At 58.0% G+C, this 25788-nt stretch overlaps 7 protein-coding genes across 7 annotated transcripts; 5 read left to right on the top strand and 2 right to left on the bottom strand.

The window, feature by feature from the left end:
* Positions 1-1956: 1956 nt before the first annotated feature.
* Positions 1957-2856, top strand: IUM83_15720 (uncharacterized protein; the record flags this gene model as incomplete). The annotated part of the gene is made up of 1 exon (XM_067940556.1): positions 1957-2856. The coding sequence occupies one exon, from the start codon at positions 1957-1959 to the stop codon at positions 2854-2856; it is 900 nt and encodes a 299-aa protein (XP_067782057.1).
* Positions 2857-3243: 387 nt separating this feature from the next.
* Positions 3244-4543, top strand: IUM83_15719 (uncharacterized protein; the record flags this gene model as incomplete). Its single annotated transcript, XM_067940555.1, has 2 exons — positions 3244-3279; positions 3365-4543. 2 exons carry the CDS (start codon positions 3244-3246, stop codon positions 4541-4543), a joined length of 1215 nt encoding a protein of 404 aa, XP_067782090.1.
* A 351-nt stretch (positions 4544-4894) lies between these two features.
* On the top strand, positions 4895-6258 carry IUM83_15718 (Solute carrier family 35 member F5; the record flags this gene model as incomplete). Its single annotated transcript, XM_067940554.1, has 4 exons — positions 4895-5033; positions 5122-5171; positions 5237-5287; positions 5359-6258. The coding sequence occupies 4 exons, from the start codon at positions 4895-4897 to the stop codon at positions 6256-6258; spliced, it is 1140 nt and encodes a 379-aa protein (XP_067782089.1).
* A 605-nt stretch (positions 6259-6863) lies between these two features.
* Positions 6864-7753, bottom strand: IUM83_15717 (Pectate lyase; the record flags this gene model as incomplete). The annotated part of the gene is made up of 2 exons (XM_067940553.1): positions 6864-7421; positions 7496-7753. The coding sequence occupies 2 exons, from the start codon at positions 7751-7753 to the stop codon at positions 6864-6866; spliced, it is 816 nt and encodes a 271-aa protein (XP_067782131.1).
* An 826-nt stretch (positions 7754-8579) lies between these two features.
* Positions 8580-10134, bottom strand: IUM83_15716 (GPI ethanolamine phosphate transferase 1; the record flags this gene model as incomplete). The annotated part of the gene is made up of 2 exons (XM_067940552.1): positions 8580-8680; positions 8814-10134. 2 exons carry the CDS (start codon positions 10132-10134, stop codon positions 8580-8582), a joined length of 1422 nt encoding a protein of 473 aa, XP_067782148.1.
* A 303-nt stretch (positions 10135-10437) lies between these two features.
* On the top strand, positions 10438-16689 carry IUM83_15715 (Cell cycle-associated protein; the record flags this gene model as incomplete). The annotated part of the gene is made up of 4 exons (XM_067940551.1): positions 10438-14328; positions 14390-14448; positions 14517-15507; positions 15637-16689. The coding sequence occupies 4 exons, from the start codon at positions 10438-10440 to the stop codon at positions 16687-16689; spliced, it is 5994 nt and encodes a 1997-aa protein (XP_067782093.1).
* A 218-nt stretch (positions 16690-16907) lies between these two features.
* IUM83_15714 (NADP-dependent L-serine/L-allo-threonine dehydrogenase ydfG) lies at positions 16908-17717 on the top strand (the record flags this gene model as incomplete). Its single annotated transcript, XM_067940550.1, has 1 exon — positions 16908-17717. One exon carries the CDS (start codon positions 16908-16910, stop codon positions 17715-17717), a length of 810 nt encoding a protein of 269 aa, XP_067782092.1.
* Between the last annotated feature and the right edge of the window lie 8071 nt (positions 17718-25788).

Here is a 25788-nt window from a genome sequence, read left to right as displayed (position 1 = left end):
CGAAATAAAGGCCTCTTCAATTTCTTGACATGAATTATAGAAGGGAATTGGTTGTGCGTAGTTTTCGCTCTGGAACGCAGCATATGCGATCGTGGTGCCACAACAAGCTGCCAGTGCTTCGCATGGCGCGCGTCCGGCCGGCCGACGCCGCTGATTGCCACGCACGACACCGAGCTGACCTAAACGCCGTGGAGGGCGGTGCTGAGGAAGACCGGGGTGCAAGAGCGAGCACAATGCGGGCATCTTATCTACTTGCCCGCATGGCTCGGCCTGCGCGCTCACGATCTGCTGAACGTAATGCAAGTTGTCCCAGCTTGGAGGCGCGTGCAAAGCATTTTGCCGAGCGCGACCCACGACGGGGGGATTGAGGGCGAGCGAGCACACGAAGGAGCGAGCGTCCGTGCATGCCATAGCCCTTACAGTAGAGGTGACGATAGTGTGTGCGGAGACCATGCTCGGGGGCCGACAACACTCAAGAACTTCGTGGCAGCAACGTGCCACTAGCAACCTGCCTTGAGGTTGTACAGTGTTGGACGGACTGTTTGCTCCTGTGGCACATTAGCTGCGGTCGTGGAGCCAACACTGTGAGTGGAAATCAAATCAAATACGTGTATTGAAAGAAAGCTGCCGTCCACATTCAACTACCAGAAGGACTTGTTCAGCACGAGACCTCGTGGAGCTATTATAGTAGCGTCGCCTACTCGAAATAAAACACGTGTCGAAGGGGGCTCGACGAACTCAACGGAGAGTTTTTGCCACTCACGGAAGAGAAACTCTCCTGGCTGGCAAAGGCTGCGCTGATCAGTGTCGTGACGAGGGGCTGTAAATTGTAGTCGGGAGAGGAATAGGCACAATAGTGTGGTAGATATCTGCCATGGTGTTCTTCGCCAGCGCAGAGCATCCAGCACTGGGAAGCTTCCTAACGTACTGGGTTCTTGTAGTACCCAATGTGTCGCGGCACTCAGGGCCGTTCTTAACAGAGCAGTAGGCTGGTTGGGCGGTGCCACCGCCGGTGGGGCGTAGGGCGTACCACTCTGCGCGCCGTCGTTAAGAATGGCGGTGTGTGCGGCGGTATTGTGCCCGAGAAATTGTCTCATTTACAAAACGCCCCAGAACCTCCCCCCTGGTAGAGCTACGACAATACTATATGGTCTCAGCTACTCGATTCGGACGACGAGGAATGGAGCAGTTCGTCCAGTGGTGAAGAGATGGATGACATTGCCGTGTGTGTCGCTGCGGCGGCGCAGGCGCTTGCCATTAGAGAAGATTATTTCTGTGGGCAGCGGATCATTTGGAGCGACCACGTAGCCGTTCTTACGGCGGGCGAGGCTCGTTTGAGAGGAATTATTAGAGCAAACGGTTTTCACTTCAACTTCGTCACACGTCACATATTTCGTGTACGATACACAACAGGTATTTTCCGCAATGAAGAGCTGGCTCCGTGCTGGAGCCTATAGTGTGGAATCCACAGTGGATGGGGCCACGGCTTCGGCTTTGGTGCGGCGTTTGGGGGCCACAGACAGTCCTCAAGCCAGGCTGTGGGCTCGCGTTCATTTGGCTTCAAGCGCGATGCTTACAATCTTCGTTAGCGCCGACCGGATGCCCCTGCTCGATGGATACGTACCTATAACAGCGACTGCATGCTGCTGCGGCAGCATAACGGAGGCAGCATTGCTGCCTCCTGCACAGCGCCAATAACTACATGGCCGATTGCATTCGATTGCATCGCGAACTCAGTGCATATAGCGTCCATATTGCCGGCCATGGGCCATGCCAGTCAAAAAGCTGCAACGCGGTGCTGCAGCTGCGTGACCCGTTTCACCCAGCGAAACTGCCCCTCCCGTTCGTTGCACCCATCTCCGCCTAAGTGCGACGATCCAACTCAGGTTTTTCGCGCCCCATCCACTCGCCTCCATTCGCGCATTTGCCTGGCAGAAGCTCGCCACAGTCGCCGCGATGACGAGCGCCTACATGCTCAAGAACCTGCTGGCCGTCGCGCTGCTGCAGCTCTGCGCCGTGGCCGTCGTGGGCAGCGGCAGCAGCAGCAGCAGCTCCAGCTCCAGCTTTAGCAGCTCCGGCTCCTTCTCGGACGTGGACGACAGCTCCAGCTCCCTGGAGGGCGTGACGCAGCTGCTGAGCTCCGCAGAGCACGTCAAGGTCGGGCCGGCCTTGCTGGCCGCCATCGCCGTGCTGGGCGGCGGCGTCGTGTGCCTGGCTGGCTACCGGCTGTTCCGCCCCACGGTCTTCTGCTGCGCCTTCATGATCGGCGGGCTCTTCGTGGCGGGCATCGTCGAGACGGCCTTCGCCAGCATGAGCTGGATGCCCACGGCCTCGTGGATCGCCTTCGCCGTGGGCGGCGTCATCGCCGGCGTCGTGGTGCTCATGCTCTACAGCGCCAGCATCTTCCTGGCGGGCGCGGCGGGCGGCGTCATGCTCGCCTTCTCCATCAACACGTCCGTGGGCACCAAGATCTACCCGGAGAACCCGGACGTGATCCTCGTGGTGTTGGCTGTGCTGCTGGGCATCTGCGGCGGCCTGCTGGCGCTCAAGCTCGAGAAGCCCGTGCTCATCACGACCACAGCTATCGTGGGCGCCACCGTCTGCGTCTGGGGCGTCGGCTACTTCGCCGGCGACTACCCGAACGGCGCCGACCTCAAGAAGTTCCGCTCGCGCAACGCGCAGGGCGACTGGGTCTACACCATCCCGGACGCCTGGTGGGGCTACCTGGCGGGCATGGTCGTGCTCGTCGTCCTGGGCATGAGCGTGCAGATCAAGAAGACGGCGCGCGGCTACGACCACGGCGGCAAGACCGAGAGCCACGCCGTGCCCAAGCAGAAGGGCAATGCCGCCGTGTAGGCAGGCAAAACAGCCAATCTCGTAATTGGTGTTCTGCGAGGAGGACACAAGGCAAAGCTGGATATGTATTCGTGGGCGGTAATATAAACGTATGCATCCTGGCCTGCTGGGCTTCAACGCAGACTGTGACGATATGTATCTACCGCGAGCATAATCTCGCTGGGTGAGCACCGCGCGGGTGTGTCTCCGGCGCTTGCTTATCCTCCTGGTGGCCACCGGAAGACACCGGAAGAGCACGAGAGTAGGTAGCAGATCCCTGGATTTTCTCTTTCGACATGCATGAAAGCGGTACCGCCGTTGGACATGTGAAAAATGACCGAGACATGTATGCCGTGTGTATGTCGGGGAAGCTGAACTTTGCAGGGAGCTCACTCTGCAATCTCCTGTCTGGAGCTCACGCCGCTATCGACACCGATCCATCAAGTCGGTCTCCAATACATCAACTTCTTCTCCCATGACCGCAGCAGCTAAAGCTCCGCTGCTGCTGGCAGCCCTGCTGTGTCTGCAGCTCGTGTCCGCCGTCTCGGACGACGACACCACCGCGACGGTGAAGACCATCTTCGACTCGAGCGATGGCATGGACATCAACGGCGTCGTGCTGGCCATCGGCGCGCTGCTGGTCGGCGCTCTGCTGGTCGTAGCGGGGTACCGCCTGTGGCAGACCACCGTGTACGCCTTGGGCTTCCTGGGCGGCGGCGTGGTTATCGCCGTCATCTTCGAGAAGGTCTTCAAGGACGAGACGTGGGTGCTCACGGCTTCGTGGATTGCCTTCGTGGTGGGCGGCATCGTCGTCGGCTACATCTGCGTATACCTCTTTTGGGCTGGCATCTTCATGGGCGGTGCTGTGGCCGGCGCAGCGCTCGCCATCCTCATCAACACGTCGTTCGGCTACAAGCTGGCCCCGTCTCACCCGGCCACGGTGCTCATCGTGCTGGTCGCCGTGTTCGCCGTCGTGGGCGGCGCCGTAGCGCTCTGGCTGCAGAAGCCGGCGCTGGTGGCTAGCACGAGCTTGGTCGGCGCGTTCCTGCTCTTCTGGGGCATCGGCTACTTTGCCGGGAACTACCCGACCTTCAACGACCTGGAGCGCTTCCGCGTCTACAACTCGAGCGGCGACCTCGTGTACTCGATCCCCGGGGCGTGGTGGGGCTACCTCATTGGCACTTTGGTGGTGTTCGGCCTCTCCGCGGTGCTTCAGTTCCGCTTCACGGGCAAGGACATCGAGTACCACACGCTCGATCGACGCGGCTCCGAGGACGTGCTGCCTCGCCACGGCGACATGACGCCGGCCAGAGTGCAGTACGCCAACATGGGCACGCCCGCAATACAGACGCAGTACCCTCAGCAGCAACCTGAGCCAGAGTACCAGCCTCAGCAGCAGCCCTTTCGGCAGCAGCGATATTACCCAACGTCGAACCAGGTGCAATGGGATGACCTGCAGGACCAGCAGCCTACGCGCCAGAACGCAAGCGAGAGCACGAACCAGCCGCAGAGCTACGCGGACACGTCCGTGGTCCAGCCGCAGTACCAACAGCGCGAGCACGACTACCAAATCTCGGATATCGTCCCCTCCACGGCGCGACCGGAGTATCACATCGACCCCTCCACACCTCCAGCAGCACCGAGCGCGCCGTACCAGCCATACCAGGGCAGCCTGCGCAACGCTTCCGCAGCATCGCACGTCGTGTAGTTAACTAAAAAACTAATTGAAACCTACAAGTGTATTGCATTTCGGTCCACGTGAGTGCGACGGTCATCGGATACCTTCCGCCATGTTGAAGTTGTTCCGCCGCGACCGCGATGTCTTAAGCTAAGCAGGTTCACAGATCATTGCCCAGCACCCAGCAAACTCTCTCATTGAGCGCCGCGCGCGCGACGCGATCGACGTGGCGGCGGGCAGATACTCTGCGCCGGTCGTTACTTGCTGAAGGGCTGTCGCGAACCCGATGGCCGACATGAGTCGGCGCGAAGAGTTCCCTGCAGCCTCCTGCACTTCGTCATTCCGGTATCCGCCGCGGCCGCGCAACAGCTCCTAACCAAGATGACCCGCGCCAATGTCGTGGCGCCTGCTGCCGCCTGGTCCGCCCCAACTGAGACCACCAAGCTGCTCGACCCCGACGTGAAGCTCCAGAAGGAACAGTCTCAACCCGGCAGATACGCGAGTTTCGTCGCGCTCTTCGGTATGATACAAACCAGACCAACCTCAACACCATAGTCGATGCTGCGTGAGGCCCACTCACTCACTCATGAGGTGCTTGTGTCCACCAGCTCTCATCTGGTCCTGGGTCCTGCAAGCCGAAGCTTCGCAGTCTCTTCAGGCAACGTCAAGTCTTGGCCTCCTTGAGCGGAGCTGGAATCTGACACCACTGTCCTTGCCATGCAGGTTTTCTTCAACAAACCCTTCTTCCTCGCATGCTTCAACCACGCGGCATCGGTGAGTGGGGTTCTTGCATTGCTTGCGGAGTCGTGAGTGACGTCTCACGTGACATCATCCGTCGTCTTCAGGTTGTGTTGCTTCCTCTCGTCTTCGCGTACTACAAGAGGTACGGGAGTCCGGAGGACCGCTACGCCGGCTACGACATCGTCGGTGTGCTAAATCGTCACTCCGTCATCCCGTTGCCCAAACTCGCGCGGATTTCGGCCGCGTTGAGTTTTCTGTACCTGGTCTCGGACTTCTTCTGGTATGGCGCGCTGGGAGATGTTAGCGTGGCTGCGGGGGTCGCGATCTCGAATGCGTCGCCACTCTTCGTGTACTGCTTGTCCGTGTGCTTGCTGAATGAGCACCTCAATTTCAACAAGATCTTCGGCGTGTTCACGGCTTTCGCGGGGGTTACACTTGTCGTCATGTTCCAAGACGGCAGCGACTTCGGCGCCATTCAAACCACGACCATCATCGCCGGGATTTCGATGATCATCTCGTCGGCTCTGTATGCAGGGTACCAGGTTGCGATGCGACTGGCAATCGGCGACGACATCACTGACACCTCCACGCTGCTGACAATGGCGGGTCTGTGTGGCTTGTTCACCTTTCCACCGTGGATTCTGGGCACCTTCATCTTGTTGGAGAGCCCATTCTCGTGGCTGCACGAGTCACTTGCGTTCCCTGGTACTGTTGAAGGGGTGTTCCTGTTGGCCATCAGCGGCCTCCTCACGGTCGTGTTCTGTGCCTTCCTGCCACTTGCAATCTGCTGGACATCACCCTTGGAAACCAGCGTGGGCTGCATGCTAACGATTCCTCTATCTGGTCTCATGGATACCTTCATGCACCACACAGTTTTCTCGTGGGAATGCATCGTCGGCTCAGTCCTAGTGATGGGAGGCTTCGCTATCCTTGAGTGCAACACGAAGAAGAAATCGACCTCACCGCAACAGGGTGACATCCCTAACGCCTCTGCCTGGGCATAAGTAGACGACGACCACGAGAAAAAATAAATCAAATAAGCCGGAGTTATGAGTTATATAGCGTGATACCCTGCCACGAAAGCTACATGTAGTGTTCTGAAGGCTTTCTGTTAGCAACCCAGTCAAGCAAGAACTCGATGCAAGTGGTTTTGCACTTTTTAAAGAGGATTATTGATCGCAGTTGAATCTACCGCAGTTGGCAGAGACGTGTCATCTACTCGATCGCGCTGTCCACTGTTAGCACATCCGACACAACTTTGGGGGACTGGTGACTTATTGTGGCTGTCGATCAAAGGAAGGAGATTTCTTGCTTGAAGAGCCAGGTTCCAGATGGGGTGATTTCAGGGTAGTCAACTTGTAGTTTGCCACCAAGTTATCAGGGTACACTGAAGAAAAGCAGCCGCTTTTATAGAATACGATTGCGTGTTTGGGAGTTCCAGCTGCCACTACCCTGGGAGGTATCCGATACTACCGGGTCCAAATGGAGCTGTATTTTACTATCCACCTATCGACGAACATCCAGTGAAACACGTTGTTCCCTGCCCGTTGCCTGCCAATTACACTACTACACTCACTCAACATCTACGGGAGGGGGCTCTCAAACGCATCTAGTTGTCGTCGTCGTCCTTCTTCTTGTTGTCACTGTCTTTCTTCTTGTCGCCACTGTCGTCTTGCTTGGCGTTGTCACCGTCGTCTTGCTTCGTGTTCTCATCATCGCTTTGCTCGTTGTTGTTGCCGTCGCTCTCCTTCTTGCTGCTACCATCGTTCGTCGTCTTCTTCTTCTCGCTGTTGCTGCTAGCATCAGTCTGTTCCGCGTTGTTGTTGTCGTCTTCCTGCTTCGGACTGTCGGTGATGGGAGCGCTCGTTTGGGCCGTCTCCGAGGTGTCCTGCTGTGTGCTCCCACGGAGCGAACTCGACGTAGAGGCACCGGTCTGCTCGTCCCCGGACGACTGCTGCTCCGTCGAGCCGCTAGACGCTGTGTTTCCCGTTTCCGTGGACTGGGACACGTGTCCGTCGATGTGGACGTCACTCTCCGAGTACTGGCACAGAGGAGGGGACGGACCGTCGCCCAGCATGGAAGGCTCGCCGTTGGCGTTGCCCTGTGACCACTGGCAGATCTTCACCTTGTCGCCGCTCGACTTGACCCAGATGTTGCTCAGCGTGGCCTGGTCGTTCCAGTTCTTGTTGACCGTCACGATGGCGTTGCCGGGTTCACGACGTAGACGTTGGAGACGGAGACCTTGCGGCCCTCGCCGCCGCACGTGCCGCACGAGCGGTAGAGCTTGCTGACGTCCTCGCCGTAGAAGCCGTCGATCTTGACGGTGCCGAGACCGTTGTGCTGGATGACATTGTCGTCGGCCGAGCGCGCGCCACCGCCCGTGACCGTGGTGACGCTGGAGACGGTGCCGCCCTTGACGCTCAGCGCGTCCTCGCACACGTCGTCCCACCAGACGTTCTCGATGGTGCAGTCGTGCTGGTCGCAGTGGACGCCCTCCATTTGGTTTTTGCCGATTATGACATTCTTGAGGGTGGCGCCGGGCTCGAGCTTGAAGACAACCGACTGCCACCCGCTCTCCTTTTGCCCACCACACAAGGACACCAAATCCTCATCCTATGCACACAACTCGCAAGGCCGATTTGTCAGTACTTTGAGCTGGCGGTTGCCTCAGTTGTTTGCCAAGGTAACAAGTCGGCTGCAGTACCTTGACTGCAAGTTCTCAAGTGCTCAGCAATTAGCTGAAAGCGCTGTACACAAGTCTTTTTTTTTGCTCTCCATCGTCAGCAAAAAAAACTGTTTCACAATTTTGGGAGGATATGTAGCGCACACAATATATGTGACGTGTGGCGAAGTTGAAGTGCTCTTTTGCGCTACCAGGCAGGGGTAGCGACACAGGGCAGTAACTAATACCTTTACTACACTACCTGGCCTTCTCTCAATCAATAAGCGCACGTACGCGCTTCCGACCACATTCCGCAAGCTGCTCGCAGCTTTCCACTTGACCTCTCAGGCGGATGGCGAGTCGGTCTAGGCCTCTCCCCTCTCTTGCTTGCTTGCGTCCTCGCGCTGTAGATTGGGCTTCGGGCTCATAATATGAGCCCGAAGCCATATATTATAAAAGGGCGACCCCCTTCCTGGCAGCATAACCGACTGGGTAGGTGTCGAGGTTCTTGACGCTTGAGCTTTCCTTCGTTCATAGGTGTCCTTGCTTCCGTGGTCTGTCTTTCACCACGCAGATTTTCTTTCATCTCTCTTCGGATCGTTCGGTCAGCCAGCGTCGACTCAGGAAACAGCCAGTCGCTTGCTGCGACTCGGGGGTAGTTTGCTACCCTGCACCTTCGCCAATCCAGAATAGCCGGTGTTGTTCCAATAGGCGTTGCTCGGATTGCTCCGCCGAGGGCTCATCGTTCGGTACCACATGCTCTTCTACGAAGACGGGCACAAACCACAACGTTAATAAACCGCCACTGCGCACCCTCGCTTGCCGGAACTCCCCTCGTCAGGTGCCCCGGACACGCGGGACAGTCGGACCTCGGTACACATGCAGGTGATCGCGTACCTCCGTAGACGCTTAGGCGATCGGACAGGCTAGACGAGCGTGACGAGTAATGCGGACTTTGGCAAGGCTGTACAGCACGCTGACCTGTAGCAGGGGCGTCTTCCGGAGAAATCATGCGCCAGTTGTCGTCATCCGAACGCCCAGCGCTCGAGTTGCTGGATCTGGAGCTTCTCGGCTGGTCAGGGCGTACGTAGAGGCCTTCCGCTCGACTTGGCATCGCCGTCACTCCAGGACAATAGCAGTCGTCGTCACATCCATGCTCGTAGTGGGGTAATTCATCCTGACACTGGCGTGTCGCCATCGTAATCGAGTAGCCCGTGCTCTGAGGGATGGCCGTCGGGGTGCACGCACTCCCCCTGCGCTCGTCCTCCAAAGCCACTCCAAGGGCGCTCGCGTGTAGCGGCGGCGGTCCATGGGCACTACATCTGGACATCCTAGGAGCTACGCGCGCCATGCTGGGCACCAGGTACTTGGTGCGCTCCTTGAGGCGGTGCAGGTCCTTCAGGATCCCGCACATGGCGGACCTGAGCTCGTCCATCTCCTCGTGGAGCCGCTCCGTCTCGTTGTCCTGCACCTCGCGGATGCGGCTCATCTGCTGCGCCACCAGCTCCTCCAGGCGGCGGCGGAAGGCCTGGTTCTGCTGCTCCAGGCTCTGCTGCAGCTGCAGCATCTCGGCGTGCAGCTCGTCCAGCGCCGCCTCGACGCGGTCGGTGGTCGGCGCTGCGTCTTTGTCTCCCTGTGTCACCTGCGCGCTGTACGCGCGCACCTCGCGCTTGAGCTGCTGCAGCTGCCGCCTGCCGTCCGCGTGCTCTTCGTGCTCCTGCTCGCGCTGGGGCTGCGGCGGGGCGGCGCCGTCCGCCAGCGCGGCGAGTGCGGCCACGAGGCGGCTCATCTGCTGCGCGCACTCGCGCCGACAGCTCTGCAGCTGCAGCGCCGAGCGCGCGCGCCCGCGCCGCAGCGCGTCCACCTGCGCAGAGCAGCGCTGCAGCTGCGCCAGCGACTGCTGCAGCAGCGCCGCGTCGCGCTGGGCGCGCGCCTGGTGCTCGCGCTGCAGCGCCGCCAGCTCCGCGGCCACGGCGTTGAGCGCGCCCAGCCCCAGCAGCAGCTGCTGCGTGTCGGCCTCGCGCAGCGCCGAGCGCCGCCGCAGCGCCGCCACGCGCGCCTGCAGCTGCGCGTTCGAGGCCGCGACGGCCGCGATCTCGCTCGCCACGTCCTCCTGCTGCGTCTGCTGCTCGCCCACGCGCGGCCGCTTGTTGGTGTCGTGCTGCTTGAGCCCGCGCAGCGCGCTGGCGGCCTCGCGCGCGCTCACGGACGCGGCCATGGCGGGGGCGGAGGCTGGGGCCATGCGCTTGAAGAAGAACTGCCACTGGAGGGACGCAGGCTGGATGGTAGGTGTATAGATTTGTGCAGGTGGAGATCGGAAAGTTTATGCGTAGTGCCGACTCTCACTACGCACAAACTTGTATATCTGCGGGAGTAACGTATTAGGTTTTGGCGTATATCAAGTCTCGGATCCGAGCCAGTTGCTATTGCGTAATTTCGAGCGCAAGATCTGGTTCGACGGGATATCGATTCTTGCAATAGTTGGCACCGCCAGCCATAACGGGCGCAACTCAAGACGGCGATGGTGCGCAGGAAGAGGAAGGGCGTGGTGAAGGAGGCGCAGGCGGAGGGCGCGGCGGCCCCGCGCGGCGTGCAGCTGCGGCTTGTGCTGGAGGACGTGCCGGCGGACGCGGCGCTGCCGGCGGCGCTGGGCGGCGGCCGCCTGGCGCAGTGGTACGCGGCGCTGTGCGACGCGCACGGCAGTCTGTACGCGCAACTCAAGCGGCTGCAGCTCTTCCGCGCGCAGTGCAAGGCGCTACAGGGCGGCGGCGGCGGCGCGGACGAGCTGCAGCTGCAGGCGGCGGTCTGGCGGCTGGTGTTCCGCCTGAGCGTGGCGCCGCGCGCGCAGCCGCTGCGCAAGAACCTGGTGCTGATCCTGGACGTGCTGGCGCGCGACGCGCTGCGCGCGCTGGCGGCCGAGGAGCTGCGCGCGTTCCTGGCGCAGCTCTGGGCGGACGCGGCGACTGCGCGCGCGCCCGACGCGCGCGTGCAGCTGCTGGACCGCATGCTGCACGTGGTGGAGACGCCGTTCCTGGCGCGCGCGCTCGTCGAGAACCCCGTCGAGGGCGGCGCGCGCAGCGGAGACGCGCGCCACTTGCTGCAGTTCGTGGCCTGCTGCGCCGAGCAGCTGCAGGCGCTGGGCGCGCCCATCGCCGCGTACCACGCGGCCCGCCAGCAGCAGCAGCAGCAGGAGGAGGAGGAGGAGGAACAGGAGGCCGCGGCCGCCTCCACGAACGTGCTGCTGCTGGCGTCGGAGCGCTGCGGCCACGCGCTCAAGAGCGTGATCGTGCTGGCCACGATGAAGGAGGCGCTGGACCGGCGCCTGCTGCAGTGCCGCGGAGACGCCCTGCAGCAGCTCACGGAGGCCTTCCTCCGCGTCCTCGGGCACTGCGTGCTGCTGCTGCAGACCGACGTGGTGCACAAGGACCTGCTGACCCAGGCGGGCCTGGCGTACTGCCTGGTGCTGCGTCTGCTGCTGCAGCTCTCGGTCCGCGGCTCGGGACGTTCCTCCTCCTCCGCCGTGGCGACCAAGCTGCTGCTGCAGGCGGCGTACCCGGAGCTGAAGGTTGTCGGCGTGCACGAGTGTGACGATGCACAGGTTCGAGAACACATTGAGAAGGACGTGGAGAGCTTCGGCGACCTGTCGAGGCTCGCGGTGTGTCGCGGCTTGTTGAACAGCCTCGCCAACGAGGAGCTCGCCCTCCCCGCCGAGAGCCTTGGACTGGATGACGAGAACAGGACCGAACAAAGCGCGCTGGACGCGATCTTTACGGGTGTCCAGCAGTTTTGCGACCAGGAGGCGTACAACACGCGCTTGTTTGCGTTCCAGGTGCTCGAGGCGTTCCTTCGCCGCGCAGTGATGATCCTGCAGAAGCAGAAGAAGGAACCTGCCTCTAACGGCGAAGATCCCCCTGCTGTGTTGGCCGTGGACACGCTGACGAACCTGACGACCGCGGTGCTGCTGAACTGGGAGCACCCGTCAAAGAAGGTGAACCAGTTCATGGCTGCTGTGTTTGCGCACATCGTGAACTACTTCGTGCTGTCCGGTGGCTTCCAGGAGTGGAGCGATGCGATCTTGCCGCGGTTGGTCGAACTACCGCCAACGAGTCGAGCCAAGTACGGGTCCTTGACGCTTTTGGTCGCTGAAGCTGGCGCTAAGCCTGTGCTTCAGGCAAGCCCGGCTCTCTTGTCGTCGTTGCTGTCGGCGGTTGGTCAGAAGGACTACGCTGCACCGGCAGCAGCTAACTTGTTCGCGCAGATTCTCGATGATCTCAGCCAGGGAGGTGACAAGAAGAGCGGTAAGAAGATCAGTTCGAAGCCCGATGACGAGTCCATTACTGCGTGGCGCCTCCTTTGGCTCCCGGATGTGGTTGGAGTTCTTCTCTCTCGCGATGCGAATCTGCGTTCGCGTGTGGCCATGTATGTGGTTCCTCTTCTTTTGAAAAAGGACCCTGATTGCGTGCCCGTGTTGATCAAGCGTCTTCACGAGGAGGCTACAAAAGAGCAGATCGATGGCGAAGCAACTGATATTGCACTTTGGGCAGAGCTCGAGGTGCTCAAGTTCGCACGCAAGAAAATGGCACCCGAGAAGCTGGTGGGTGTGTCGATGAGCGAAATTGAACGCGGTCTTCGTCACGCCAAGCTGGAAACTCGTGGCACTGCTTTTGATGCGTTGTGTGCGTCGCTGAAGTCGACCAGCATGCCCACCAACGACGAACTACGGTTAGTGAAGTACTACTTAGTGGTGAATGGAAAGGAGATTGGACCCGCTGGTCGAATGAATACCCTGATCGGACTCAAGACCATACTGATTCGCATCAAGGAGACACTTCGCCTCGCCAGCAAGAATCAGTCAAAGCCAAACTCTACCGCCTCGGTTCGTGATGATTATGCTGCTGCAGTAGCATTTAAACAGTGGGTAGAGCTGTTTGTTGTCACCTCGGTATACCCTGGCGCACTTCCACAGCGTTTGACTCTGGGTCTGGAGGTTCTCCTCCTGTACGTCCAGTTGTTCGGCTTTGGAAATGACCAAGCCCACGCCGGCAAACCCCCACGAAGCCTTTTGCTCACTGGCCAAATGGTGACGACTCTGCTGAACATGCTCATTAGCGCGTGGGACTCGATTCGGTCTCTGACGTTCACAATTTTAGACTTGTACCCCGACGAGCTGCCGGGCTACTCGACGCGTGAAGAACTTCGTACGCTTGTTGATTGGGCAGTGGGACTTTGCGGTAGCCCTCGCCAGCGCGAAAGTGATGCCGGCGCGATGTTCATCCGCCTGCTGTTCCAGAAGTGCAGCGGATCTATTCAACGTTTTGGCTTGACGTTCCTGCGCGATTCTGGTGATGCAATTGATGCTAGCAAGAAAAACCCAAATGTGGCATTCGTGCTGCAGCTGACTCGAGTGATCTTGTCGCGCGTTGAAGCTTTAAGCCCAGCTGAGATTAGGCGAGGCGAGTCTCCGCTTGTGCATGGCTTTTTGCTGTCGTTGCACTACGTGCTAGAGAATGTAGCCTTTGATGAGCTCTCCGACGGCGAAGCCGCAGAATGGCCGCATGCTATGACGCAGATTTTCACGGCTATTCATCAATCGATGCGTGCGTCTCTTGCTGTGGTTGGCGATGCTACTTCCGGTGCCGGTGATGAGGAACTATCGGCTTCGTTTGCTGGTGTGGTGGGTGAGGTGAGTGCTGTGGCTAAAACGTCGAACTCGGCTCTTCGTGTAGACTGTCGCGGCCATTTGATCGTTGAGAATGGAGACGGCGGTCTTGATGGAGAGGAGGATGATGGTAACGCGGAGCAACGTGCTGTGGTTGGCAGCTGGCTCGCAGCTCGAGAGTGCGGAGCCATCCTCGAATTGCTCATGCGCCGTGTCCCGCTCCCGAGCTCTAATCCAGCTCCTGGCAGTGTTTCTTACTTCACCGTTGAGATGGCGCAGCGCGGCGGCGAGACCTTGCTGAACTCATTATTCGAGCTGAAGCACAAGGGCGCGGTAGCTACAGCCTACCAAGCGTTTGAGGGTATCTGCCGCGCATTCCTTGCTCATGGTGAACAAAATGCTGTGCTTGGTGGCCTGCCAGCGCGTTGGGCTGATCGCTTGCTGGAGCGCTTGGAGAGGTCAGAACAGCACTTCATTTTGCGCCGTAGCTCAGGTTTCGCGTTTAGTTTTGTGGCCATCCTTCGTGCAGAGCCTCGTAATTCTGCTGCTGTAATTCTGCCTAAGGTGATGTCGACGTTGCTGCGCCTTGCGGGTGAGGACACCGACGCTGCGGAGAAGCGCGACACGCACCAGGAACACCATTCGCTTTGGCGCGCACGTGTGCACGCACTGAACATTCTGAAGCTGATTTGCCAAGACGGAGTGCTGGCAGAGGATGTAGCTCGCTACGTTGTGGATATGTTCGAGCTTGCTGTACGTGGTTTCGACTGTGGATCATGGGCTGTACGCAACTCATCAATGATGCTTTTCGCAGCGGCTACTCAGCGTGCGATCGGAGACAAGCGCATTGCTGACGGCGGAACTCGTCAGCAGGTATCCAGCGACGATGTGTTCTCGCGCTTCCAGCAGCTGCGTGGCTTCCTTGCTCGTGAGCTGTCTAGATTGTTAGCAAGCGACAGTAAGCCTAGTGGTGCGCTGGGTGGGGCTGCTCCTCCTGGGCTCTACCCGTTGCTATTGTTCTTGAGCCGCCTTCGGCCTGGCGACGAAGATGACCAGCGTATAGCAGATGCATCTGCCTCGCCTTGCGAGGATGGAAACGGGTTGGCCAGCTTTGTTCCGCTCGTCATGAAGTGCGCTTCGCAGCCGACCATGGCCATCCGTCACATGGCGGCGAAGGTCGTGGCTTCCATCGTCGACGATGCCGATGCTGCCATTGTTTTATCTATGCTCTGTGAAAGGCTTCCCCAGGGTATTCGAAGCAACAAGGACTCTAAGGGTGTGTCGCACAACTACGTCCACGGTGTCCTTGCTCAGATTCGCTACCTCACTACCAAGTTCTTGTTTGTTAGAGAAGTTCAGAGGAAATCCACACCCATCTCGAAGGATGCACAGGCTGAGGTTTTTGAAATCGTGGTGACTAAGCTGCTTCCATCTACAATGTGGCTGTGGGCTGGCGAGAATGGTAGGTCGATTAATCCTGCCATTCGTGCAGAACTCGTGGCGACTGTGGATGTGGTACTGCGATATTACACGGAAGACACTACAGCGGCACTCTCGACACTGAAGTCGGACTCGACGAAGGAGGCATTTGTTCAAATTGTTGAAAAGATTCAAGCTGATGTCGAACAGCAGCTGTTGCAGCGATGTGACTCGGATCGGGATGCTGCGGTGCTGCTGTCCACACGACCGGGCTTTTACGTGCTGGATCGTGCATTGGTGTCCATTTGGTTTAGCTTGTGGACTATGCCTGCCAGTGGCCAGCAGCTTCATGTCCTCGTACATAAGATGCTGGTATGCAACGTGCTTCAAATCCGCAAGAAGGCGATCAAGAAGTTTACAAACAAGTTGGTTGTTGCAGATTTGACACCCGACGTTGTCGCCCAACTGCAAACCGTTTTGATCGACCAGTTCCTGGTGGAGACTCACCCGAAGGTGCGAGCTCGGCAACTTCAGCTACTTGTCCGTTGCCAGATTCGTCAACCCATTGCTGACGCTCAGCCTCAAAAAGAACAGCTACAAACTCAACTGGCAACCACTTTGAATATCTCGGCCGATACTCAGGTACTGGCACCAACGTTGGAGTTGCTGGCCCTCTTGGCATACTACAAGAGTGTGTCTGCTGCCACTGCGCTGTACCAGGTCTTGGGCCAAGAAATCGAGCAACGCTCTGATGAAAACCAACCCCTGATTCTTCGCGAAGCCGCTGCTTCGGCACTTCACCACAGCGGCATTCTTCTCCTGCACACGAAGAAAGGCTCGGTTGCTTCGAGTGCCGATCTTGCACTGACGGGTTGGATGAGCGCGCTGCGTCTTCTTCAAGACGACGACGTGTGTGTGAGAGCTGTTGCGCGGCACGCTGTTCAGGAGGCACTTGCTAAGACTGAAGATCGTATCGTTGCGTCCACGCATGGCTCGCTGTCAGACGCAACGGTGCTACCACTCGCGGTGGAGTATATTGTTGCTTCTTTCGCGCGTACTGGGCGCGGCGCTACATCTCTATCGAAGGTGCTCTTTGATCTCGTAGATGCACCCAGTGCTCTTGCGGCCTACGCTGGTGCCGCGGGCACCAAGGCCCAAGACTGGGACGATTTGTACCGTCGCATCTTCGAGTCCGAGAGTAGCAACTACTTCGCCGAGCGCGACGTGCTTGCGCAGAACGTCGTGTTCTCGCTGCTAGCGCGTCCTGTCGAAGACGGCGAGTCGACTCGTCTTCTGCGCCAGCAAGTTCTGACTGCAGTGGCAAGCGCACTCACTACTCTGAACCAGGAAGCTCGGCGTGAGGAGGGTAGTCGGTGGTTGGGAGGCATCACCTACTACTCGGACGTGTTTGCCCCTCTGTTCGGCCTCCTTGCGGCCGGCGTGGCCGTCCTGACCTCGACCTCGTCCCCTCCCACGGCTGAGCTGCAGTCTCTGGTTTCCCAAGTTCGCGAGCTCGCCCAGGACGCGTACAGCACCCACAACAACGACGACGCCACACACCCGCTTGTGCTGCGTGCACTCGAGTTACTCGCGAACAAGGACCAAGACGCATCGAAGCATGCCGGTGCCGAGTCTGTGGCGGAGCTGCTTTACTTGACTCCGCACTGGACAGCTCTGGGTGATTCGAGAGACTAGGAGAGGCAGGTACTTTGGTTCGTATAGATATCAGATGGACAAGAGGCAATAGATTGAAGCTGATTCAGGCACCATAATCCGACGAGAACCGCAATCATCTCGGGCACCACAATCAAACCCGCACGCTAATCATCTTCGAAGGCCTTCAGCTGGAGTTCAACCATTCTCGTTCTTGCCTTCTCAAGTGCATCTCACTACAAGTCTCTTCGTCCTCTGCAATGTCGCTCAAGGGAAAGATCGTTGTCATCACCGGCGCGTCGATGGGCATCGGAGCTGCGACTGCCCGCCGCTTCGCCCGAGAGGGAGCGAGCATGGCGTTGCTCGCGCGCTCCAAGGAAAAGTTAGTACTACTCGCGGAGGAGCTGCAGGGTGTGCCGGGCTGCGGGCACGTGGTGGTCTACGCTGTCGACGTGAAAGACAACGACGCTCTGGCAACTGCCATGGTCGCCACCGTCAAGGAGCTCGGCGGAGCCGTGGACATCCTGATCAACAACGCCGGCCTTGCGCTTGGCGCACCCGCGTGCTTCCAAGATCAGTCGATCGCCGACATCACGACCATGGTGGAGACGAACATGAGCGGCGTGCTGTTCGCCGCCCATGCGTGTCTGAACCAGGGCTGTATGGTCGCTCAGAAGCGGGGTGTAATCGTCAACGTCACGTCGGTGACGGCTCTGGAGGCGCCTTCGTTCCCCGGTGAGGCTGTATACCACATGGCCAAGGCGGCGCAGGAAGGCTTCTCGAATGCTCTGCGCAACGAGCTATGCGGCACCAACATCAAGGTGGTGGTGGTGCGTCCTGGCGTCGTGGCGACCAACTTCCACGAGCAGCGTGTCGGTTTCGACCACCAGAAGTACTCGCAGTTCATGGAGGGCTACGAGCCGCTGGTGTCCGACGATGTAGCTGATGCCATTTCGTGGGTCTTGGAGAAGCCGGAGCGCGTGATGGTGAAGGCCCTCGATGTTGTGCCTACCGCACAGCGCAGTCTGAGCGTGTTTGACCGCGAGTGGAACGCACGCAATGCTAAGTAGAAATAGGTACTACTTAGGTTTGCTGGCCTGTAAGGGATGCTAAACGAGCATACGAATGATTCCTGCTTCTTCGTAATGAGTTGGAACATGTACACGACTTAGGCCATTGTGAGTAAGGACTGCGAATTGGAGACCCACATAGACCTTGATGACTTGAGCTGCTTCACACCCGTCGTGCCGGTCAGTGCATCCAGCGTTTCGTTGAGTTCATGTCTGGTCGTGCGGTCAACGCTTCAACTTGCTGGATACGGCAGCTTCACGCGATCTGGTCAAAGGTGTCTTTGGGACGGCGAGGCAATTACATCGCGTTACTGCGAGGCAACGTTGTACGGGGGGATGGGGACATCGTCTACAGTCTCCGCAATGCTGGACCGCGGTGGTACTCCCGAAATCCAGTCGAAGCAATGTCCGGACGAAAGCAATTGACTGGACCAACAGAATTCTATATGCACAATCCGGTGGCACCGTGTGAGGACCTCGCTTCGTTTGCAACACGATCGCGTACCTCGAAGAAGTGGAGTCGTCTGGCGAACTGCTGGGCCAACATCGACGATACTCACATGCAGCACGTCTTCAACTACCTCCTCGCGTATTATACAGGCAGCGCCTGTCAGGAACTACGAGGCTAGCAGAAACTGCAGCTTAGCTTGGACACGGTTCCTACAATTATAAGCTAACTAGCCGAGCGCCGCCGCTTCGCGGCGGTGGGTGTGGGTTTGGCCACAGTAGTGTGGGCCGCCCGCCTCCGCTTCGCTCCGGCGGGCTGGTTGGTTTGCTTATACAACGCTTGACGTTGGGGTATGGGTATGCCCGCCTCCGCTTCGCTCCGGCGGGCGATGGTTTCGTCAAAGGGATGCATTGCTAATGTGAAACGCACTTCCAAAAAAGACATGTATTTATGTAATTATGAAGTGTGTACTGCTGAATGCCTACTCCGCCTAAGCATCTTCGAATATCTGCCTGTACACAATGTTGTCAGTGTATGCACCGTCGTCTTCCTCCAGCTCCGGATACTCGATCAAAGCCTTGAACTTGGACCTGGATGTAACTCTCGACAGCGCCACGTAGAGCTGTCCGTGGGAGAAGCAGGGTGTCGCCAGATACAAACCTAGGTTCTGGACGGTTTGGCCTTGGGCTTTGTTGATGGTCATGGCGAAAGCTGGTACAACTGGAAACTGCTTGCGTCGCAAGCGGAAGGGGAACTCGCGCGCGTCCCCATCGCTGACGAAGACGATCCTTGGAATTAGAACGTTTTGGCCTATGCGCTCGCCAGTCATGATGGTAGCATGAATAACGTGGGGCTTGAGCTGGACAACCCGTAGTCGCGTTCCGTTGCAGAGGCCCAAGTCGGGGTTCAGGTTTCTCATCATCATAATTGGGGCGCCTTCCTTCAATGTAAGTTTGTGTGGAGGAATACCGTTGATAGTCACCGAATGCAACACCTCCGGCTCGAAGAAGTTTCCTTCGTTGTCGTCATCCACTGAATCCACCGATAGATACTCGCGGGCCTCCCGGAGAGTCGTTCAGAGACAGCTTGGTTGATGCGGTGCACCACGGCGTTGGTAGTCGTCAAGATGGTCCTGTTGGCGAAGTACTCGTCCGTAGCAACCTCGGGATCGTTGATGTCGGCGTACATCTTATCAATAATGTTCTTCAAACCCCGTGGAACAGCTCCAGGTGTGATTTCTTCGTCTTCAATGTCGTCTCCTTCTTCGTAGATGTTGTCGATCAGCATATCGCGCGGAATCTTCACAAAGTCCCTGCCCAGGGACCTGTTGACCTCGTGTCTACCCTCTCCCACTTGTAGGAGAAACTCCGAGAAAGCTGCGAGCTCTGCGGCGGTGCTTTCGTTACTTGCCGATTGTACACGCATGTTTTCCGTGAGATGCAGCTGCTTGAAGTGTCGCCATAGCGTAGATGACTTCAGACACGCGCCGATGGTCTCCGCTGGTGTGCCGCGCACTACCACCGGCAAAATCTGGCGGAAGTCACCGGAAAGTACAAATACTTTCCTCCAAAAGGCTCCTGGTCGTTACCCATGATGTCACGCAAAGACCTGTCCACCGCTTCGAAGGCGTGCCTGTGAGTCATTGGAGCTTCGTCCCAGATAACCAAACTGGCTCGCTCGATCAACATCTTGAGGCGCGATTGTTTGTAAATCGCACACGTCGACTTGTCGTTCAGCTTGAGAGGTATCTTGAACGTCGAATGCGCTGTGCGCCCACCCATGAGCAACAGCGAAGCAATTCCACTCGAAGCCACAGCAATCGCGATCTTCCCGGACAGTCGCACCTTCGCCAGGATATGCCGCAGCAGAGTTGACTTTCCTGTACCTCCCGGGCCGTCAATAAAGAACAGCTTGTTGCCTTGAACTGGTGCTTCGGCCGCCTGGATGATTTCGTCGTAAATAGCTCGTTGGCCGTCGTTCAGCTGGCTTTCTTGGTCCACAATGGCTTGAAGGGTAGAGTGCTGGTACCCCTCCAGTTCGCGTCGAATGAGGTTGTTCCGCAGCAGCGAATCCAGCACCAGCCGCGGGTAGTCATCCAGCTGAGGGAGGTCAAAGTCCGCCACTACGTAGCCATTGATTTGGAGCAGGTCGTTAAGGTCCTTGAGTGTGTGGAACCTGATCATGTCTTCCTTCTCCTGTCCTTCCAAGCCCCGGTATGTGTGCGCGAAGTCTTCAGAAAGAACGTCGTAGAATCGATTCCACAGTACGCGAACCTCCGAAACTTGAGAATAAACAATGATCGTCGCGAAGAGCTGGCGGAGTTGGTACGGCATCTTGAAGGCAGCGGCTTCTTCCATACACGCAATCCATTCTGCGTCGTCTTCAAGGTAGCCCAGTTTGAGTGCGGCCTGGCGGTACGACGCATACGTAACACCATCCACTGTCCGAAGCTTGGCAAAGGACTGAGGTCCCTGCGGTGACACAGCAGTACACGCATGTAGAACCTCTCCATGTCCCGAGGGGTCACATGAACCATCCGCCCAAGCGCCGCTTGGTATTGTTTGCGACGAACCCATCTCTTTGCCTTGTCATCCCATCGGAATAGCTTCGGAATGTCTTGGTACACCATGGTCTTTGCAACTTGGTTCTCCGGGGCCTCACTCGCGCACAGTTCGAAGAAGCGGGTCAACATCGAGTGGCGACCACGCGTGAGAACTCGATCCGGGTTGTCGCTCGAACGGAAGGTCACAAATTGCTCGTTCTCCAGGTGGATCGTCAGCTGTACGATGGAGTGCGTCTTGCCTTGAACGGAGAAGTCGAGAAGCCGCATACATGCCTCTATCGGAGATATATACCTTGCGTTCAGGTACCGAAGAATCTCGTTGGGATCCATCCTTGCACCGTTCGACTCCCCGCCAACCGTTTCCACAGTTATTACAGCCTTGTCGGACCCCTTGTAGACGTACTTGTACAGATATTTGACCGCCGTGAGGGCCGTACAAACCTCCACGTTGATATGGCAGTTGTACTTCTGCGAAAGGTAGGGATTGTACGGGACCACCCATTGGTTAATGGTGGCGTTGTCGTACTCCCTTCCCTTGAACTTGAGTACTCCCGGTGGCCGGCGGCGACGTCTGCAGACAGGAAACCCGTTCACGTTTCCTTGGGTAACCTCTACCAACGGCTTCGGGTATCCCTTCGTGCACTTTCCGTCCTTCATGCAGGGGCTGGAGGGTTCGCCGCGCCACATGGACCATGCATCATGCAAGTGAGGATGGTCTCGTACAGCTGGGGTTGATCTCGGCGTCCGGGAGCTCCGAAGAGCACAACTTGTCGATGATTTGTCTTGTACGCGGCTTGTCTTCGTCTGCGAGAATAATCAGAATGTGCGTGTGGGAGGCCCCTCTTCTGGAACTCCACCACGTAGATCCTCGCCAGAACACGTCCCAGTACGCCTTCATCCAAGTCTTTCAGCATCGCCGCCAATTTCTGCTGCCAAACGCGGGCTACAATGTCCGGGCGGTCTTGTGCGCTTTGGTTTGGCTCCGGTATCTTTCCTGGATCTCGTCCCACGTAGGGTTGCACGTCATAGTAACGAAGACGTCCGGTTTCCCGTACTCCCGCACGATAGCCATGGAATCTTGGTAAGACTTGTACATGGCCCGCGGACTCCCCGAATGCGTAGCTGGTAGAACGATGCGCTTGCCGATTTGGTCCAGGAAGTGTCCCGAGCGACGCTGCGGTTCATCGGGGTGCTGGAGCGCCCCAGTTTCGCGGTTGTACTCCGTCAATAGGGCTTCGCCCTCGCGCAGAACCGCCGTGTTTTCACTTAGAAGCGCGTCTCGAACCCCGCTGTACTGATCGGCGCGAAGTTCAGCTTGATGGGATGCCACCCAACGCAGTTGCTCTTGCTCGCACTTGGCTCGTTGATCTACGCAGTACTGCTGGAATAATCGCCCACCTTGGTGCAGTACCGACTCGTCACCGACTTTCTGGAATAACCGGTAGGCTACATGCTCTCGGAGGGACATTTCACGCTTCTTTCTGCGCACCACGTTGTTCGCATACACGTCTGTGTAGGTCCAACCCAGTTCTCCATGCGGAAGAAGTAGTGGGTACTGCAACGGGTCATACACAGAGTGCGTCTCGAAGAGCCGAAGCAGCGAGTGATCTTTAGTACGCAGAAGGATGTCGCGCGGGCTGTCCAAGTTGCCATCCTCGATAAGAGTCGCCCCAACTTCCGAGACCGTTGGTAGGTTGTGGGTTCGTGGGTTTGACCTCTTCTCGTGCAGCCGGAACACCATATCAACCACCTCCTTTCCGCCGCCTGGTCGGCGCGCAGCTTCTCCGCGAAGTTGAGATATTGTTGCGCGAACGGATTGCACTCCTCCATCATCTGCTCCATCTCCAGCAGCGTCCCGGCGTGGAGGTCAGCGAAAATACCTCGGCGACGCTCCGCTCGCTGTTGCATGTCTGGATCGACGATGTAGATCTGGGCAAACTTGGGGGCATGGGCTCGTTTGTGAACGTATCGATACGCGGAAGTAGAGAGCCCAAGTAGTGCCCCATGGCTCCTTGAATACGATACGTGTATACACCACGTTGTCCAGCAACGCTCTCGTCTTGGTTCACGTCCCTGAAGTTGGACCGGTTGCTACAGGAAGCCCCAATCGACGTGAAGGCAAAACTTGGTTGTAGGCACGAATGCGGCGCCGAAACTCGGCATCCGTGTACAACTGGTGCAGTCGCGGAGGCGCAGCTCGTAGTGAAGGTAGCTGCACCGCTCCCTCCAAACAACAGCCTTTTTTGGACTCTGCAGGCCATTTCCACGCGTTGCAATGAGGGCAGATCGTAGTTGGAGGCAGTCTGTGGCGCCCATTAACGATGTTGTCGCCGCTGAGCATGGAGACTCTGAAATCCTCCTGGTTTGCGAGTGCATGACCTCTGCGAAGAGTGCTGCGCCGTATACGCTCCTGTTGTCGTCGTTCCTCTCACCTCCTCCTCTTGAGCGTCTCGAACCGTGGCTTGATACTCCCGAAGAGCCACTCGCTCTGCTTCCGCTTCTTCTTGCGTCAGATTAGCCCGACGTTCTTCCTGGCGAACGCGTTCGCGTTCCTGGCGTTCTTCACGTTCATCTGGCGTTTCTTGCTGGCGTTGTTGGGCGTGTTGTAGACGATCGGTCTCCTGCATGATCTCCCGTTGTTGCTCGGTTTGGTTAGCTCTTCTAGCGGCCTGTAGTAAACGGCTTTGCTCGCGCGCTGTGCTTCGTTCGGCCTCTGTTAATAGAGCCCTACGTGTCCTTTGGCGTTCTGCATCTCTACGTCTTTGACGCTCGCGTTGGGATCCCGTCATGTTCGCCCTTCTAATTCGGGCTCTCTCTGTCTCGCGCGCGGCGTCGTTCTGTTTGAGACGCCGTCATTGCAGCGCGCCTCCTACGCGCTGCCTCCGCCGGGGTCGAGCCAGGAACTTGCTCCGTTGTGCTGACATCAGTTGCTACAACTGTAGAATCAACAGGCGCCGCTGCCTGGACCGGAGGTTCTTCTCTGCGGATTGGTGGAGGCCCAACAGACGTGTTTCCGGCCGCAACATGACTCTCGACAGCCGTGACAGTAGCGGCCGTGTCTGTCACGATAAGCGATTGAAATTCCTTGTTTAAGTTGTATCGTTTAGCCCTCCGACGCGCTTGGCGGCGCCTTTTAGCGGCAGGCTCCTCTGGAGCAGCCGGGGTTGCGTTGATACGCTCGTTGTCCCGCAAGGCCTGCTCGATCTCCTCGCGCGTCCATTTCCTTTTCGTTCGAGCCATTCTGGGCTGCGTACACGCAACAGAGTCACATGACGCGTTAGACATAAAGTCTAAGAACACCGTCGCCATTTCCAGGGTCCTATACACGCGCCCCGCCGCGGACACAGAAGCGCAAATAGGTGCGTCCACCTAAAGCGCCGGTCCCATACACGACCACTGGCCCGGAGATGAGGCAGGTCACCCGGCTTCGCCGAGATCTGCCCCATTTACCCCGGATTGGTATGAGATTTCCCACGCCGCTGGCGGGCGGACGTGGGCACCTCAGGGTCGCGGCTCCCAAGAGCGGTCGCTGCGGCAAGGGCACGCGCAATCCTACGTCGGCGGCGGGTGCCAGCTGCAGTCTTTCTTATCATCTTAAAATGGGTATTGCTACCCACTTTAGAGAAAGTAACGGTCAGTATAGTGGAGAGCTGCAGTACCCAAATGCCATTCTCCAAGGTAATTAAACCCGGGATGCAAGCAAGAGAGCAATGTTGCAGATTCGGGACGGCCTGCCTGGCATCTGTGCGCCAACGGGGGAGTCTCGACTACATGGCCGTGTCGTGGAACCCACTGCAACTCCCCGTGGCCCCACCGGAGTAGGCACCAGGCCGCCCTTAATCCCACACTATAATACCTCGACTGCCCTGAAGGTACCAGTTATCCCAACAGGCGGAACTCCCGAAACCGACACTTCTATTACAGTTAGGAAACTATGTAGCTAAGCGTACCTTAGTCCCTGTGCGGCGCTCGCGTCCTGTGGGGCTCGCTGCAGCGCCCGACGTCCGAGCGCTTCCTCGCTCCGCCGCGCGCGGAATTCAAAAAAGGAAATGTGAGCGCTGAGGCAAAATCGGCCAATCACAGCGCGTTATAATTATCACGCATGGCTATGTTGTAATATCGGGCAAACATAAGCCAGTCCGGAAGATGGTGAGATGCCATAGGGCAGGTTACTAATGCGCTAATGCAGGGCGGTAGGACAATGCGCTACGGCAGGCTGATGCCCCAAGGGCGGAACACGACGAACTTACAGACAAACTTACAGGATACTCGGTTAGTTGTGGTAGATCCTTGTACACACTCGAGTTAGATTAAGGCGAAACTCAGTCCACGTCCTGCATCGCGTCATCGAGGATCGATCCCCGCGACACGCTGCAGACGGCGACTGTCTGCATAGAAACACATCGCTGCAAATCCCGGTAGTCAGATTTTTCTCCGAAGCCAGCAACGACCATGACTGGTGCTGTCACTGACAGCCTAAATAGCGTCCAGTTGGATTTCTTCGCCTGGTGTTCCGGACCAGAACACCAAGCGGAGAGCTTGAGGCTCGAGTCGCGCTTCCCACCTGTAGTTCCGGCAACTCGAGCCGCGTTGAAGTGCCCAACACACCTGCTACACCGTGCCCCTGCGCTCGACCTGGTCTCAGATGACTTGACGTGTTGCATCGGACGACCGTAGCCTCAGATGACAACCATCATCAGTGATCCGTACAGATAATCCCTCCATTACGTCACAAACCTGTTGACTAGCATGGTAGCGTGAACGTCAAATACATGCAGTACCACGAAAAGTGCAGCCCATTCACGCGCATACCTCCCCTATCTCATGGATACGCTTCCGATGGTCCGACTTGTTTCTGAACGTCCCGCACATCCCGTATCAATCATTACAGTCGTACATGTAGTCGCAGACTGTTGAATTCCACGCCACGCCGGACTCGCCGCACCATCAGAATCGCGGCCGGCGTTTACGGTCGCGTCTGCATCGTAAGTGTCTCCAGCTCCGCACCAGTCTCTCCGTTCGGGGACAGACACTCACTCTCCAATTCACCTTGGCCCACC

Source organism: Phytophthora cinnamomi (genome assembly GCF_018691715.1).
Source record: "Phytophthora cinnamomi strain GKB4 chromosome Unknown Contig111, whole genome shotgun sequence".
Classification (NCBI taxonomy): Eukaryota; Oomycota; class Peronosporomycetes; order Peronosporales; family Peronosporaceae; genus Phytophthora; species Phytophthora cinnamomi.
This window is presented reverse-complemented; position numbering and strand designations above follow the sequence as displayed.